At 47.6% G+C, this 18,437-nt stretch overlaps 1 protein-coding gene across 1 annotated transcript in view; it reads right to left on the bottom strand.

The window, feature by feature from the left end:
- Positions 1-18,437, bottom strand: part of EOGT (EGF domain specific O-linked N-acetylglucosamine transferase) — a 273,584-nt gene that overhangs the window by 121,629 nt on the left and 133,518 nt on the right. The window contains exons 6-9 of the mRNA XM_086936837.1: positions 17,823-17,931; positions 17,652-17,746; positions 17,464-17,568; positions 5,304-5,410 (exon numbers count right to left, since the gene is read on the bottom strand). Coding sequence (XP_086792963.1) covers positions 5,304-5,410; positions 17,464-17,568; positions 17,652-17,746; positions 17,823-17,931 — 416 coding nt within the window. The remainder of the gene's footprint in view (positions 1-5,303; positions 5,411-17,463; positions 17,569-17,651; positions 17,747-17,822; positions 17,932-18,437) is intronic.

Below are 18,437 nucleotides of genomic sequence, written 5' to 3'. Positions count from 1 at the left end.
CACGAGGGGAGCTGTCTGGACCTCTGCCCCCCCCAACCTCGCAGCCCCCACACAAACAAATAGAAAAGGAGTTATGGGCGCCACTGATGTATACTGAGCCACCCATAAAATGTTTTCTAAAATTAATAATAAACGAGCAGCAGGAGCCACTCATTTATTTATTATTCACTGCTCCCTGAAGGATACCCCGTAAGGCCAGAGAGGACTATTTTTATATTTTTTTACCTTTGCGGTGTCCTTACAAGGGGCAGAAGCAACACATAGCATTTTATTGTAATGTTGTGGGGTGCTGCAGGGAATGTAGCAGCCCCCAGTCACTTTAAAAAAACAACTGGCAGTTTCATGTTTCATTAAATTCATACCCGAGGAGAACTTACCATATATTTCTAGGGCACTCCTAGCTGGATCTCCACACTCCTCAGCTGGAGTGCAAGGCCCTCAAGTTGTTGTTTTTATTACTGTATTTTATAGGCTAAAAACGTTTAAAAGAAAGACTCAGCAACATGTTGATTTATTTATACAAGAAATTTATATATTTCCGTGTCTTTCACCATTTCCCAAAATACAATATTAAAAAATATGTCAAAAGAAAGACCTACAGTTTTTTTTTATTAAACATTTTATAATAATCACTATTATAAAACATTGTATAGTGTGAATTATTGATACACATTAGATAAAAAATATGGGGAATTTAGGAGAAAAATTATAGGTCTTCTTTATCTGTATTGATATGATCAACCCTTGATAAAGCCTATAGGTCCACTTTTACTATTTTGGTGTTCTGACTCTTTGGCAAAGTCAGTAAGTATCCCTGAGTTCAGCCAGGTCCTGCAAGACCAAACACACGCTGTACGTGCCGGAAGGCTGTACGTGGCGTGGGTTGCTTGCCTGTGAGGGGTTGAATGCAGTGCCTGTGGCCAGACCCTGCAGTGAACCCCACGCTGCACATGACCAAAGGTTATGCACGTATGGTAATAAAATATAACTTTTGTACGCGGAAGAGCTACCGCTTTCATCAAGACCCCGCGATATCTGGGAACCACTGAAACAATACCTTTTAACGCTACAGGAGGATGAGTAATATATGTTATTGGATGACAATGTACAATATAGATGATGCTCTGTTATAACTTTTTCTCCCTTTTGCAATTCAGGAGAAGATGGAAGGATTCATGTCTCAACTTCATATGTGATGTAGTATAGTATATTTTGCTGCCAGATGTGCTGTAAGCCTAGGATAATAAGTGTTTTTATTGCCGTAATATGATGTGATGAGAAGTCCACTGTCAGCTACGCCTATATGGATTGATAATATTCGTCACTGTAAACTAAAAGCCTACATATGTTATGATGAGTACCTGGTAAATGAAAATGCCACAGTATGTGTAAATTGTAATGCTGACCAGACGAAATAAATACAATTATATATATATATATATATATATATATATATATATATATATATATATATATATATATATATATATATATATATATATGTATATATAAATAACTTTACACTGAAAAAAAAACTAGATATTCACTGAAAAAAAAATCAAAGGTTAATGTGATGGTATAGTTAGTTGACAATTTCAGTGACAACTTAACGTTTTAAACTAAAAAAAACACCCAAATCAATTTGTTATAGTTATCTCAAGTAACTATAATTCATACCCTCAAGTAACAATAACTCACGCCATTGCCATGCACAGCGAATCACCCCAAATATCACATCACTTATCACACATTCTATAACGCATTGATAACATCCCTGCAACACTTGAAATATCATTATCAATGACAAAACTGTGAATGGCTGAGTCACAAGTTATGGGTACTTTAGAGGTCAAGTTCTAGTTACTTGAGATATAACTGGTGAATATCAGTGGCTTTTTTAATTTAAAATATTTGTCACTGAAATTTCCACCTAACTATAATGTCACTATTGCCACCTTATTGAAATAAAATGGAATTATCTCCAGTTATGAGTGGAACTCTTATATTACATGGAATAACATTGTTTGCATGAGCTAAATAGATATTAATTTTCCCAAACAGAAATTGTACAGCGGTGCTGCAAAAAAAACTGACTAGATTCACACCACATTTGGCAGAAAGGTAGATCTTGGGTCCAGAAAGCGTGCTTTTTGTGATTTTGTGTAAATCCGTTCAGTAGTTTTAGAGAAATTGAGGTTTAAAATGTATGTATATATCACGCAGCAGAGGATCTGTGGAGCCAACAGATCTTGAGGTAAAATCGGATTGGCTTCCACCACATCAACAAAGATGCGATGGAAACCATTTTAGGACTCTGGGACTCAGTGCCCGGTCATGAAAATAAGTTTTAAACAAGCATTTACAATGCAATAGGTCTCGCACCTGCGAGTTTTGGAGCTATTGGCTTTGTAAATGGCAATGCTTTTTTAAAAATGCACGAAAATAGTCTTTCGTTTCCGGAGATGTGCCTGCAGCATGCGTCCCCTTCCTGTGAGCCATTTTACTGATATTGACATCCAACAGCGCCACCCTGCTTTACATTAAAACATGCTAGTATGCACGGAATGTTCTATGGCGCGGGTGTTTGATCTTCAGAAATCAATAAGCTGTCATCCTTCCTGGTCATCGTTTTGGGTGGCCATAAATATTTGCAGAAGGTGCGCATTTCCAGATGAGGTTTATTATTCAAAATGCAAGCCTTTCTTGGGGATGTTTGAGTAAGTTTAGTTTGCGTGTGCAGTCAACCATGGCGTGTAAGTAACTTCAGCTTTTCTAACTAAAAGATGTGTGAATTCTTATTCACAAAATGTGCCCCCTACCCCACCCTGGTGGCTTTGCGGCAGCTGCGTGCTTCTAGTCTGCATCGTACGTCCCTGTAGCCGGTTTCACGCTTACCTCACTGTGCCCAGACCAGACCCTGCCCACACAGTGCACAAGGTGCGGGTGCAGTCATCCTGCACGCCCCCTTCAACATCGACCTCTCTGTGTGACGCTACTGACTTCCGGCACCACCTCCCGGCCGTGCTAGTTCTCAGCTGAATGCGCTCTTGGGCAGACACAACAGACATGCAGCAAATCCTGTTGTTCTCTATAGGAGGCCATGCGGTGTGAACGAAGCTTGTTCTGCCATGGCGTTAAATCGTATGTTACTGGGTCAATCAATGTACACATCATGTAAAGGGAAAAATTGCCCCTCCCCAGAACACAGATCATTCAATACAGTAATGGAGACTTGCACCGCTCCGAGAAGCCAGGGTCATCGATTACACCTCTGTGATGTATGTAATGAAAAGGCGAGACAAGAACAGCAATTAGTAGTTAAACTATGTTGGCTTCAGTTTAGGGCTGGGGTGTGGCAGACCCTGAACAGTTCTCTAATCATCTGCACATACAGGATTCACCCAAGAGCTGAGCCTTTTGCAGGTAGTGAAAAACGTCCACCCAAGCCCTGCACTGAGGTCTTGTAGCAGAACAAAGGGACTTAGAATGCATGGGAGGGAGCAGGGGCTTAGCATCCCTCGCATTACACCGGCACATTCATGAACGAAGCTGGGGTGGAGAGAGGCTTTAACTATTTCGTGGAGTGGATCGATGGGCCACAGTGAACACTGCGGGTGGTCCAATACACAGGGTCGACTTTTACAATCAGGAGGTAGCCTATACCATAGCATCTCTTAGCAGTGCGAATTGAATTAGCTGTTGCCAAAATGACGGGCGGGGAAGGTGGTTCTGCTGAATTTGCACCTCCTGCCAGCATGATGTGCCTTGAATTATCTGCATTGAAAGTAAACACAGTGCTTACAGACAAGTTAAAGGAGACCGCGCAAGTCCGGATGGGCGGAGTCAAAAGGAGACAGGGCGGTCACCAAAAAGCCTCACTTTCAATCGGAGGCCAGCGTTTACCATTAACGATGAGGCGTGCCAATCAAAAGCATGGACGGAGCTTCCACTCCACTGCCGAAATCGACTTCACGACAATAGATCTCGCAGAGCGAGCAGCGCATGCGCTGCGACGCTAGGCGAGACCTAAAAATATATGGGGGGAGGGGAGGGTCCCTTGGTATTCACTGCTAATTACTTCACATAGCATCAAGATTAACATTGAAGGCTTCTCGCCAAGCTGCACCCCACCTAAAAGCATTTTGCTAAAGGAGGAAAAGCCTATACTTTTTTAGGGGATATAGCTATTTCAAATGTGAACACTGTGGTACATTATTATAAGAAGTCCGTAATGTGTTGTGGATTTTGCTAATCCTTTCCATAAGCATCAAATGAAACAGTTGAATTGTTTGGTTACTGGCTGAAGTTCCTGACCCATGGCTTAACTTGGTAGAGACACTTATTCTGCAAGGGGAGCACTGCAGTGAGAAGTAAACCCAGTAATTAATTATATGGTCATAGGTGAGCTCCAAGGTTCCTAATAAATGACCCTGACAGTATGAAATCCTGCATACTGACTAAGGACTGACAGCAGTTAGAACTGATGTGATGCAGAGTGAATGGTTGAGTGAACGCAAGGAGCTTGATAACATTAATTTCTAACTACAGTGCTAGGCTGGGACACTATTTAGTTTCCCAAAATTCCTTCAATGAACATGAGGTACTTACAAAGCAAAAAGGCTAATTTATTACTGTTATTACTTTACAAGGTTAACTGACTCCACCGACAGAGCTGTGGGGCTTTAACTTGGCTGCTTGCGATGAGCTTCTGCTGTGCTGGGCCATATTGTTAATGGGTGTGGTCATGACGAGCTCAGCTCGTCATGAGCACACGAGCACCGTGCCTCATGACGAGCTGAGCTCGTCATGAGCACGGAAGGGGTTAAGTGGAAATGGGCACCAGCATGTCACTGGCCCAGCAGAATCCTCACACACTAAGTAACACATATCTTGCAGAGTTGTTACTCTGGCCCGACCTAAGGGAATAGGATTCATCAACATATTCCTGGAGTAATTATAATGTTGATAACAATGAAAAATCAACCCAAGATAAGTGGAACTACCGGTGAGAATATCTGATTACTACAATTTTCATGGAAAAGTCACGACTTTCATAACTAAATATGGTTTAGAAAGTTCTACTATTAGCAACATACTAAACAAGAACATAGGGTATTTTAGAGATACAGGGCCCTCTTTAAATTATCTTGTTAGGATCTTCCTTAAAACTATCTATCCATTTGATACTTAAGGATTATTTACTTTTACGTTTCCTGGTGCTGTTTTTTAATATAGAAGAAATGTGCCTGTAGATAAAATTCAGTCCAATTTTACTATATATGAGACATAAATATATTGCTTACCTGCATCTAACTTCATAAAAATTGTTGGCTTTTCAACAATGAGGTCACATTTTCCATCTTCTATGGGTGTAAAGTTCAGGGACGTATATGCCTGAAGCTCTGCAAACCTGCAATATTTAATTACATCAAGGTGTTATTATTAAAAGAGTGAGACTGGATTTAAGTATCTTGTTACTTTGCTAGAAGCCTCCTCACAACCACAAAACAAAAGCAACTGAAGTGCTTTTATATTGGTTTAGACACCTTCTGAAACAGTTCAACATGCAATACATTCACCAGTTAAGCATAAAGATTAGATCAAAAGCTTGATTGACTCAGGAGAAGAACAAAAGTTAAAAGAGATGGGAGACATTCTGCAAAATCCATGGGAGGACAATTTTGAAAATGTGTGCCTGTTCTTCATAAAGATGATTGTTTAGAACTCACCAGACCCATAATGTCTTACTGACTCTGATTCTTTACAAAATCCTCTGCTTCATATGCAAAGCTAGGTGAAACATGTTCCAGTTTCCACCCAAAATCGGGCATCTTTCAGGACACAGAGATCATAAAAAAGCATGCTATTTTCCTTCACAAAACAAGATGGAAGTAATACGAAGGAAAAAATAGTCAAGACCTAGGAGAACAAACTCTGTAACAAGCTTGGTCATCTAGTCTAGAGCTCAACCTTTTTATTACAGATTCAGATATGACTTGAAAGCAGATATGACAGAGCAAACGCCACCACTCCAAATTACCCGCTCATTCAAAACCCCCTGCAAAGAACTTGCATCAATTTTAGTCCCCCGTATAGGTGGCCTGAACCACATTTAAAGGACTCTACACTAATAATTACAATAAGAGAAACTCCCTTCCATTAGGAGGCCAGACATTACTTAAGTTTCAGCCAAACTTCAACCCAGGCCATGAGATCAAAGAATAGTCATCCAATCACTTGTCTGACATAGTTGGCAGACATGGTTACGAGGCAAACCTATGACCAATCCCTTACTTAATAAAAAGAATATGATTAGCCAGTTTGGATGTACTATGTACACTATTACCACAATCATGACCTTTCATACAATAATTTGCAACAATTGCTAAAAATGTTCAGTTCCAGTAAAAAGTGTCTCAAAACACTTAGGCCTTGGGGGCGTGGCTAAGATGGCGGCCCTTACTGCCTATTCAATAGCGGGTAATGTCCCCCTTTCCCCTGCTGATCAACGCCGCGGTGACAGCTTAACGCCCGGCGCCGCCGAGGAGTTGATTTGGGGGGCGCTGCCAGCGGGGAACGGCACGGCCGAGCTCAGGCCTCCATCGGCGCGAAACTGCAAAAGGACGGCGGCGGGAGCCCGGCGCCTGGGGTGCTCTCCTGGCTCAGACGAACAGGGAGGCGTGACGCACAAAGCTTGACGGCCGGAGATGGCAGATGATCGGCGACGGCCCCCAGAACTGAGGCCGAACGAGTGCTGAGCCGAGCGACTGCGGTGCGGCCTAGATGGGTCACAGCGGCGACCCGGGAGAGAAGGCGGGCTACCGCAGCACCTGAGCCCCCGGGCTTCGGGCCTAGTCCCGGACCCGGGGCAAAAGAACGAGCGCACGCCGAGTACACGGATCGGCGACGGAGACACAAGAGGAGACCCCCTGCAGCCAGCAGCCCCTCTGGTAAGGAGCGGAGGGAGGCACAACGAGTCGGCGGAGGAGCAGGCGAGGAGGCAGTGCTAGATCAAGAGGCCCCCCGATGTGCGCAGGGCGCAACGCATGGGACACAGCAGCCGGAGGTAACACATTACCGGCGATAGCCCCGCGATAGCCCCCGGTAGCTCGGCGCTACCCTGGGGGTAGCGCTGAGCGTCAGCGACGCGGCCTTGCTGGGTCGCGGCAACGGCCGGAGGGGACCGGCGGGCGGCCATAGCACCTGACTCCCCGGCTTCGGGGAAGCGGACCTACGGCGTAGGCAACCGACAAGAACCCCTACGGACAACAGCCCCACTGGTGTAGAGCGAAGGGAGGCACAGCAGCTCAACGGAGGAGCAGGGGGCGGGGGCGAGCTCGATGGAAAAGCCCCGCCGCCCGTGTAGACCAGGGGACCCCCCCCTCTGAGGCCCACGAAGGTCGGGCCCAGCGCCGCGAGACCACGTGCTGCGGACAATGACCCCAGGTGTTGGTGAGGAAGACAGTGTGGAGTGCTGAAACCTACGGGGGGACTGCAAACATACCGCTCGGCGGGGCCCCGGCGCCCGACGGACAACAGGAGGGCTCCCGGACTGTGCATCGTTAGGATTCCCCCCCTTGGACTGCGCTCCCGGAGGCGCCTAGGATGGGCCAGTATCAGACTGCCTGTGGACCTACCAGCCTGTGCCGACAGAGACCATTATAGCGACGACTACCAAGGTCCAGAGAGTACATCGGAGACCCCCACTGAGTGTGCCCCCCCTGGGGTGGACGGCTCTGCTGGACAGGGGGCCCCCGCGGCTCTTCGCCGCAGAGAAGCAAAGGCCCCGGACCCCCGAGCCTCGACGCCCGACACAGAGCACGGAATTGACTCCCTTCCCAACGCTACCTCCGGCCAGTCGACACCATGGCCAACGCGGGACGCAAAGGCAACCGCAACATAGCGGACTTGCTCCACAAAACCGCTGCGAAGACGGAGAAGACTTCAGCGCAGTCGCCCCCCAAGACACCGGTTGCCGCCACGGGCACGGACGACGAATCTGTGCCCATTACGAAAGCCTTCCTGGCCTCCCTCTTCAACACCCTGAGAGATGACTTTCAAACCTTGAAGCAGGAGCTTGCAGGTGAGCAGCGGGAACTACGCAGGGACGTGGATGGCCTGGGGGAGCCAGTGGCAGCGGTGGAGAAGGCAGACCAGACCCGCAGCATGGAAGTGGAACGGCTCCAGCAGGAAATTCTCTGCCTACAGGACCAGCAGGTGGATCTCCAAGCTCACTCGAAAGATCTCGAGAACCGTTCCCGGCGGAACAACATTAGGGTCCGAGGAGTTCCATTGAAAATTTAAGGGAATAGCGTCACAACATACCTACAAGACCTTTTCCGGGAGATCATTGGGGAACCAAGTGGATTTGACATCCAAATTGACCGCGCTCACAGAGTCGGCCCGGCGCGCCGGACGCAAGCCCCCCCTCCAGATATACTGGCCTTTCTCCAGGACTTCCCTCTGAAAGAACACATCCTGAGAGAGGCCCGAGTGCGACAGCCGAGGGGACCAGGTGGCCCTTTTTCAAGATCTCTCTGCCATCACCTTGCAAAAAAGACGATCCTTCAAGGTGGCTACTGACTTCCTGAGAGACAAAGGCGTGCCCTACACGTGGGGCCACCCGTTTCGTCTCATCTTCAAATGGAAGGGGTCTTTACACCAGCTTAGATCCCTTCAGGACACATGTGCAATGCTAGACATCGACCCACCGGAGGGCACGGTCACAGGTGGGACCACTCCGCACGGATCTGCGGACGGAGCAAGCCGGCGATCCAGGGACAGCTGGCAGACCATGCGGAGGCGACGCTCCCCTAAGTCCTTCCAGAAGCCGGACCCTCTATTGGCAGCCCAAGAACGAGAGGCGGCGGTGCAGGAGGTGGCAGACAACACGGCAGCTAAACTGTAAGGTGCCCGAAACAGGGGCTTGCCCTCACTAGCCTCCCTCATTGGGGGAGTGGGGTCGAGGGGCCGAAGAGTCGGCCGCCACCATGTCCTCACTTTCTATGACAATCTACGGACCTGGACTCTGTCCCGATAGGCCCGAGACTATGGGAGAAGTTCTGGGGCATGGGTCGGGGGGGGGGTTGCGGGGTGGGTGTGGGAGTTGGGGAACTTAGGACTACGGAAAAGGGAGGGAGTTGAGGGGAAGGAAGTTGGGGAAGTTGGGATCGGGGGTGGAGGGGGATGAGGACCCTCCCGGTGTGGTACATTAGAGTCAGAACGAGCCGACCCAGGGAGCTGGCAGGCCCCTAGCAAACTGAGCGTGCTGTGCGACCCTCACATCTCCCATACATGGCGAGCTCTGCGTTGAAGATTCTCACCTTGAACGTAAAGGGGCTTAACAACCCCGTTAAACGCAGGGCTGTCCTGTCCTTCTTAGAAAACTCGGGCGGAAATTTGCCTGCTCCAAGAAACTCATTTGCTCTCCAAAGACTGGCACAGAATGCGCTCAAAGGCCTTTCCACTCCAACACTACTCCTCAACCCTAGAGAAGAAAGCGGGGGTGGCCTTACTGGTGGCACGTCACTTCAGGGGGACAGTTGGGGACAGGGTGGCTGTAATTAAGGGGAGGTTCCTAGCCTACAACATCCGTATCGGTGGGTTAAACATGGTTGTGGGCTCCCTTTATGCTCCGAACTCCAAGCAAGAACCATTCCTCAAAGGAGCACTGGCGGATGCGCTGCAGCCTAACACGAAGGCAGTGCTGGTGGGCGGTGACACAAACCTTGTAATGGACCCCAATGCTGACAGATCAGGCCATCACCAAGAGTTTGCCGGGGCGATCACACCGGAGGGGAGCCAGTGGTTGTTAGACAGGGGGTTCGTGGACCTGTGGCGAAAACATCATCCTGTCACCCCGGGATTCACTTTTTACTCTCACGTACACCACACCTACGCACGCATTGACCACTTTTTCGGTAACGCTGACATGACTGCCCTGGTAGATGACGTGGAGGTACTCCCAGCGGCACTATCTGATCACGATGCGCTCATGCTACACATGCAAACCCCTAGGGTCACACAGCGGAAGGGTAGATGGCGCCTCAATGATGCACTCCTGCAGCCCAAGGGGGCGACGCAGCGACTCCAAGACCGCATCACAGAATATCTGCAGACGAACGATACCCCGGAGGTCTCCCTGACAGCGGTGTGGGGGCGCTTAAGGCGGTGGTGGTGGTGAGGGGGGAACTAATCTCTATAGCCGCGGCGGAAGCCAAAGAACGGAGGGATAAACTGCACTCTCTGTCCACACAAGTGCTCAAACTAGAGCAAGCTCACAGCCGAACCGGAGCTCCCAGGATTTGGCGCCAGCTCAAGGCGGTCAGGGCCCAACTCGCAGGCTTAGATCTGGATAGGGCGGAGTATGCAGCCCTGAGACTGCGCCACACTTACTACGTAGGTGGCGATAAGACGGGGCGCTTGCTGACGAGCTGCCTCAAAGCAAAGACCCTGCGAGCGAGGGTCCCCTCCATTCACACCCAGGATGGGCAGGTCGTCTGTGAGGATGACCAAATTGCGGAGGCCTTCCAGACGTTTTATGCCTCTCTGTACACGGCGGAACCACCTGCCGGACAGATTACGGCAGAATCTTATCTCCGTGACACAGAGATAACGCCCCTAGATGAACCCACTAGGGCCTCCCTCGAAGTACCCATCAGAATTGAGGAGGTCATCTCCGCGATCGCGCGCCTCAAACCTCTAAAGGCCCCGGGCCCGGATGGCTTTTCAGCGAGCTTTTACAAGGCTTTCTGCCCCCAAATTGCGCCGGTATTAACCAGACTTTTTAATTCCTTCCAGGGCAGGGGCTCCATCCTTCAGGACATGTTGGAGGCTGACATCGTGCAAAGCTTATAGACCCATCTCACTACTTAACCTCGACCTGAAACTGTTTACGGGCATGTTGGCGGCGCGACTGGGCCCGTGTCTACCGGGAATCATTGAACCGGACCAGGCAGGATTTATCCCGAGCAGGCAGTGCGCAGACAACACCAAGCGCCTGCTTCATGTCATTGATAAAGCCCACTACAATGACTCTGACGCGGTCCTTCTGTCAGTAGATGCCGAAAAGGCGTTCGACGGAGTGGATTGGGGATACCTAGACGCACTTCGGGTTCGGAGACCGGTTCCGCACATGGGTCGCTAGTTGTTATGCCGCCCCACAGGCCAAGATCACAGTCAACGGGGTACGCTCAAAGCCTCTAGACATCCGAAGGGGCACCCGACAGGGATGTCCTCTATCGCCCCTGCTATTTGCTTTGTATATCGAACCATTGGCAAAACGGGTCCGAGACAACAGGTCCAGGCGTTCGGTTTGGCGGGGAACCGCAGACCATAAGTCTGTACGCAGACGACGTCCTGGCGGCTCTAGAGAACCCCTCGACATTGGTGCCGGCCTTCCTCTCGGAAATGGAGAACTTCGGGAGCGAATTGGGGTTCAAGATGAATGTAGAGAAATCACTAATCTTGCCCCTAGGGCGGAACGCAAGAGCTGCAAGACGTGGCCACCGGCCATACGGGGGTCTTCAAACTCAGATGTCAATGCCCTATGTGGGCATCTCCCTAACCCCGAACACGGCCCAAACGGTTGAACAAAATTACACGGATCTACTAGCTGCCCTGCAGGGGGACCTCGCGAAATGGCGTCGCCAACCGCTTTCATGGTTGGGACGTGTGGCTGCAATAAAAATGACTCTCTTGCCGAAGGTCTTGTACTTGTTTCAGACCATTCCGGTAACTCCTCCAATAGGCATGCTCAAACAAATGCAGGACTGCATCACACACTTTGTATGGGCCGGTAAGCGCCCGCGTCTGCGCAGGGACCTGAACACGCGGGCTACGGCGGAGGGCGGCCTTGGGGTCCCTGACCTGCTCCGCTACTTCCACGCAACGCAGCTTCGTTACCTATTAGAATGGAACAGACCCGAATCGGAGAAGCTGTGGTTATTTCAAGACCGGGCTATGGGTCAGATGTCCCTATGGAAGGTCCCGTTCTTGGGGCGAAAAGAAAGGCCCTCGTATCTAAAGAAATCGCTCTTCACGAGAACGGTAATGCAGGTATGGGACAAGGTGGCGATCCCGAAAGGCATCACCACATTTCCATCCCCAATGTCCCCTCTGTTTGGGAACCCGGCGTTCCCTCCGGGAATGAACCCCGGGTCGTTTCCACAGGGGCGAGAGTCGGAGTGCAGGGCGGCTGGCGACCTCTTCAATCCCGCGGGCTTCATGCAGATGCGCACCTTGCAGGAATACTACACACTCCCACAGATCCACCGTTTTCAGTACTTCCAGATCAGACACTGGCTCACGGAGAAAGAAGTGCTGCCCCACCTGAGCAGACCCCTAACAAACTACTAGAAGTGGCTACACACGAAAACAACAGATAAACACGCGATCACAGACCTTTACATGATGCTCAGTCCACCCCCCCCCCTGCTACGCGGTCGGCGGGTCAGAATCGATGGGAGCGCGAACTAGGACGCTCCTTCACAGACAAGGAACTAGGACGCTCCTTCACAGGCAGGACATATATTTCAGGACCCACCATACTGCCCGCAATGTGGCCAGCAAAGAGGCGGCGGTGAAAATAGCATACTACTGGCACCTTACACCGGCACGACTGCATCAGAGCAATCCACGCAGGGACCCTGGGTGCTGGAGGGGTTGCGGCCAACAGGGGACACTCACTCATATCCTGTGGGAGTGCACAGAGGTCCAGGGGTATTGGGAAGAGGTGCTGGTCCAGGGGTATTGGGAAGAGGTGCTAAAGAGCTTTGACACACACTTTGAAACAGAGATTCCCCGATTTCCGGCGTACACGCTCCTCGGTCTCCCCAACGCCATCACATTCCCTCTCAAATCGATCAGGGGGAGGCAGATGGGGCTAGCGATGGGGGCGACCACTCAACACATCCTATCTCTTTGGGGCACTCCGAGGAAGCCTACCCATACGGGAAGGCTCCACCGCCTGTGGTATATAATGGGGATAGAGAAGATACAGGCCTCCCTCACCCAAACACGTGACACATTCCTCGACACATGGCAACCCCTAGTCTCTCTCCTGTCAGAGGAATTCACTGAGATCACCTGCCCAAAATACCTCAGGGTGCTCCGGCTCCCAGACGACTTCTGGAGGGAGCCCCGATCTCCCGCTTGAACGACGCATCTCCTGCAGGCCCTGCGATGTCTGGCATCAGCGCACTTACCACACCGGGAAAAGGGAACGAGGGTGGGATACGGGTGGGGGAAGGGAGGGTGAGGGATTGTTGGTTGTTAATGGGAACGGGTCAGAGTTTTGCTTATCCCCCTGGGCCTCACTAGCATTCAAGGACACACTCTATGCTGCACCAGTGAGTCCCGTCCCGTTGGAGGGGGGAGGTAGATGTTACTCGCGGGGCGATCGCATGCACGCCCGTACTGTCCTTTTGTCCTATGTTTGTCTTGTCAGAATCTCAATAAAAAGATTTAAACAAAAAAAAAACACTTAGGCCTTAACATCTTTCAGGTCAGCTTGTGTGATGAGCTCTGTGATGCAAGCTCACTTCCATCAGTGCACTTCCATCAGTGCATCTATACCCAGGCAGTGAGACTGGGTACCTTTACAGCCCCTAAAATTAAAAATGAATGCGGAGTCCCCCAGGGATCGTCCTTGTCCCCACTTTTATTTAATTTGTATCTACGGCCCCTGTTGTATTCGTTAAGAAAGTTTAAAGCTTTAATTTTTAGCTACGCTGATGACCTGCAATTGATTTTCCGCCTGGATTCCCCTGGCGCTGCCACCGAATTTCGGGAGGCCATGGTTCACATCCAGAGATGGATGAGTCTTAATCATCTAAAACTAAACCCAGGCAAAACTGAATTGATTTTGCCTGGGAAGAGTGAACTTCACTGGGGGCCACATTTTTGGCCTCCAGAAATGGGAAATCCCCCGGCCAAGTCTCATACAGTGAAAAGCCTAGGGGTTACTTTTAATGAAGATCTCTCTCTTAAAAGTCAGGTAGGGACGGTGGTATCCTCATGCTTTTTTCAACTCCGTAAGATCAGGAAAATTGCCCACCTGTTAACTTACTCTGCTCTGATCCAAGTTGTGATCGCTCTCGTGCTGTCCCGACTGGACTACTCCAATAGCTTGTATTTGGGTCTTCCAGTCGGGCAGCTCAAGAGACTACAGCTGGTTCAGAACCAAGCGGCCAGGCTGATCTGCAAGCTACCCAAATGGCAGTCCATCAGGCCGGGTCTTGCTAGTCTCCACTGGTTGCCAGTAGCGCAGAGAGCAACCTTTAAAGCTGGATGCATTATCTTTAGAGCTCTACAAGGTAAGGGCCCCGGATTTATTAGCAGCCTGCTTGTTAGGTATACCCCCTCACGTGCCCTTCGCTCGGGTCACAAGAGCTTGTTAGTGGTGCCTCGCATTAAGAAACAAAGTCAGGGAGGCAGCTCTTTTCACCTTCTAGCTGCCTCCCTGTGGAACTCTCTGCCACTGACACTGAGACTCCATGAAGACATTCTGGCTTTTAGACAAGCCTTTAAAACTTGGCTTTTTAGGCAAGCTTATCCATAGTTAATTCTGTCTTTTCTTTTGTTGTGTTATGTCTCTGCAAATCTTCCAATAGCGCCATGAAGCCTACGGGCGTACGTGCGCTCAATAAATTTTATTTAACTTAACATAACATAACATATACCTTCAAGATAATCAGTTTTATACACTGTTAAATAGATACTAACCACAAATAGAGAGCATCAAGACTTAAATTAGCCTCACACTCCCCCTTTCCTCTTTGATTATAAAGTGGAAAAAGTCAAGCAAATGTTATCATAGGCTGGTACAAGGTCACAACAATGAAGTAAACCTTACTAAAATTCATGATTGCCCATCTAAAAGTTCATCAAATCAATTCAATGCACATTGTCATTTAAATGGAAAGCACTTTCTTATCTCGTCTTCACACAGAAAAGTAAGAAGCATGACTGATTTCAGTAACTGAGACCAATGGGAGGTAGTCTATGGAAATTGTAATGTACATAAGTTCATGGGAGTATATTCTGCCACGGGTGTTCACTGAACATACCCTGCTTCAAAAGACTCACATAAAATTTCAGTGTGCATTTCTAAATGACAATAATTATCTTAACTAGGTCTAAAACTGATTAATGTATTGAAGTAGACAGAGCATTTGTTTTAAAGTATTTATTACAGGTTGTGATGTGTGGTAGACGTTTATGGTCTTGCAATCTAGTGTAAAAATATATTTCTGTACTCACGTTCTGTAAAAGTTCTTTGCTTCACTGGATCTGGATGTTTTGGTGAACCCAAAGTCTCTACTGGAAGTTTATCTCAATATTTCAGACGCACACGTACTCTATCATTAACTGATGTGTGGCTTTGAAAATATCACTATTAGGACAGGTCTAGCAGGAGAAACTATAACCCAGTCCGGAAAGAACCCTTCACTATTTCTTTCTCAATTAGGTTTACATCTTTGAAATGGACAGCCTTTCCCTGGAGGGTTCCTTTCCATATCACCGGTTTCTGCGTCATTGACTTTTAGCTGAAATTTGGAGAAAGGGCAACCTTTCAAGATGATATAGGAGCGACACAGTGCAGAAGTACCGAGTAAAAAAGGTTAAAGGTGGAGAACACCAAGTAGGGTTTATCACGATCATGATAGAAAGAGGCAGATTGCATGGGACTCTGTGTTCCATTATGTTGCCAGATAGATTAAAACAGCAACAGTTAAATTGGGGGTCAGATTTAATGTAAATATTACAGATAAAGTCTTACTTGGCACTGTATGATGAATTGATTCCGGCAAGACTCCTCCGGTTTGTCATTGGAGGGGATTTTTTTTTACAGTCCATAGGATGCAGTGTAGAGGGTAATTCCTTTAAATGGCAGTGTTGTGTATTTAGCGCCCCTAGTGTCTATCAAAAGTTATATCTAAGTGTCCCTAGGTGTCACACCCGTGTTACACTTTATTGTCTCTGCATGTAATTTATTGTGATGGTTTAGTGACCCTAGAGGTCAGTGTAGTGAGTAAGAATTCTTAGGATGCAGATTCGGGGGCTAATGCCTTTAAATGACAATATACTTTGCAGTGACTCATTGTACATAGAATGCAGTGGAGTGTGAAGGTTCAGTCAGTGGGTTGTAGTGCAGTATTGTGGAGTACAGTAACTAGGATGCAGTACCATGTTGTGGGCTACTCTATGGGATGCAGGTCCAGGCGGTGGCTTGCAGTTCTTGGGATATATTGCAATATGGTGGATTTGTCTCTAGAGAATCGTATGCAGTGTGACGTGTGTCTCTAACACGTAGTGCAATGTGGTGGTTAGAACTTTTGGATGTAGTCCATTAATGTTGACTTCAAGGCCTACAATGCAATGCGGTGAGATAGATTAGTATTTTTAAGATGCAGTGCGTCACACTGGTATCCCTACAAAGAAGTGCAGTGGCTAAGGACAGTGCACTGTAGGTAGTTTGATGTCCACAGAATGCAGCACGGAGTACTACTAGGTGACTTACAGAAGGCTCAGGAAAAAATGATGGTATCTATGGCGGAGACAAGCAGAGGGGTTAACAGATTCGAAATGACAGCAGAGTGGGTCTCCGTGTAGGTAGTGTGAGGCTTAGGGTCAAATGAGGATGAATGAGAGCCAATTGAGGATACAAGTTCCAAGTAAGGGTTTCAGGTTATTTGTCCATGAAGACTGCCTGAGGGTGTTTAGGGACTAAAAAGATATCTCAGGTTGGCTGACGAATAGCTTAGTGTTGGCTGATGGTCTATCAGGGCTGGCGGAGGTAATATGAATGCTAGCTAAGGGATCCTGAGGCATCCACATGATGGGCGATGACAAGCTGATAGTCATCCTAACGTCCAGCTGAGGGTAACCGAGTGCCAGCTGAAAGCCATACAGTGGTCGGGAGAGGGGTCCAGTGGGTTACCTGAAGAGGGTATGGAAGGCCTGCACAAAGGCTCTTAGGGTTGGCAGTGGTGTTTTGAAGGATAACAGAGGCAGCAGCAGCAAGACCCTGCCAACACCCTCCATACTTCATATATTGTTGGCGTTAGCAGAACCCCAGAGAAGGCCAACATTCTCAGCCTCTTTCAAGAATACACTGTTAATGGTTCCAGGGCTCCTCAGCAACACACACTGCTGCTATCTCTGCTGTACAACTACTGTGTTTAATAGAAAAATAACACTAATGCTGCCTGTGTGGATGAAGATTGTAGTGCTACTACCTTTGATGTATACAATATATACTGTTGAGCTAACTATACATCATTTACTGTTTGGATGGCAAGGGCGTGTATCACTGAATTTCACACAGGAAGAGTAAGTCACATTTTGTTCCGCCAAAGTGGGATTGGCATACAAGTGTTTGAACACATTTATATTCAACCTCTTCTAGTTTACAATCATAAGAAGGGTTAAGAGCTTCAGTTTTAGAAAATGAAACCGTACCAAGATTGCAGAGGGCTTTTACGCTGATTTTGATCCATCAGCCCTTGAACATCAAGGTTGCAGTGCCCACCAATTTCACCACTTCGGAAAAAATCTTCTTTAAATCTAAAATAAAAAAAATATGCATTGATCCATATTGCAGGGATGAATTGAAAAAAAATTGTATGCAAACTGAATGCTGATTTAACCTTTCGCTGCTTCGTTTTGGAGATCTTAAATCCAAGTACAAGTTTGTTGCTCTGCAATTCTGAAGGTTGCTTGAACAAGATAGCATAGAATCCGCCTGAAAAAAAAAATATTTTTAAAATGATAAAAGTTCTGTCAATCAAAGATTACAATTAAGCATATTGTTTACCTACACTTGACATAGGTTTGCACAGAATCTGCATTTCATCCAATCTTGCTTTCACATAGCCAAAATCAGCTTGTTTCCAGAACACTTGTCGAGCAGACTCAATGTCATTAGCCCTATAACAGGAAAAATAACTATTAACTACTAGAAACTACAGAATAAGCATAAACGGACTACATAATAGCCATGACATCCAAACCAAAATACATAGGAAAAAAATAAATGTATTGATACACACATCGAAGGAATAAATTAAAAAATATTTTATGCAAACTAAATCCGGATTTAACCTTTTGCTGCTTCTTTTTGGGGGTCTTAGAACCAAGTACAAGTTTGTTGCTCTTCAATTCTGAAGTTTGCTTGAACAAGACAGCACTGTCATTAGTCATATAACAGGAAAAATAACTATTAAGTTCTGGGAACTACAGATAAGTATAAACTGACTATATAAACAGATGCATAGCCATGAAATCCAAACCAAATGATTGAAAACCACACTCAATAAATCATTGTCCCGATTTTCTTAATAAAAGCTCACACCTCTAGCAAGTCCTGAACCCCAAGATCACAGTACCCTCACATATACTAGATACAATACAAGGAGTGTCATTTTCGAAAGGCA

The sequence above is a fragment of the Lissotriton vulgaris genome, chromosome 9 (assembly GCF_964263255.1).
Source record: "Lissotriton vulgaris chromosome 9, aLisVul1.2, whole genome shotgun sequence".
In the NCBI taxonomy this organism is placed as follows: domain Eukaryota; kingdom Metazoa; phylum Chordata; class Amphibia; order Caudata; family Salamandridae; genus Lissotriton; species Lissotriton vulgaris.
The sequence above is the reverse complement of the archived record's forward strand: the minus strand, read 5'-3'. Positions and strand labels throughout refer to the sequence as shown.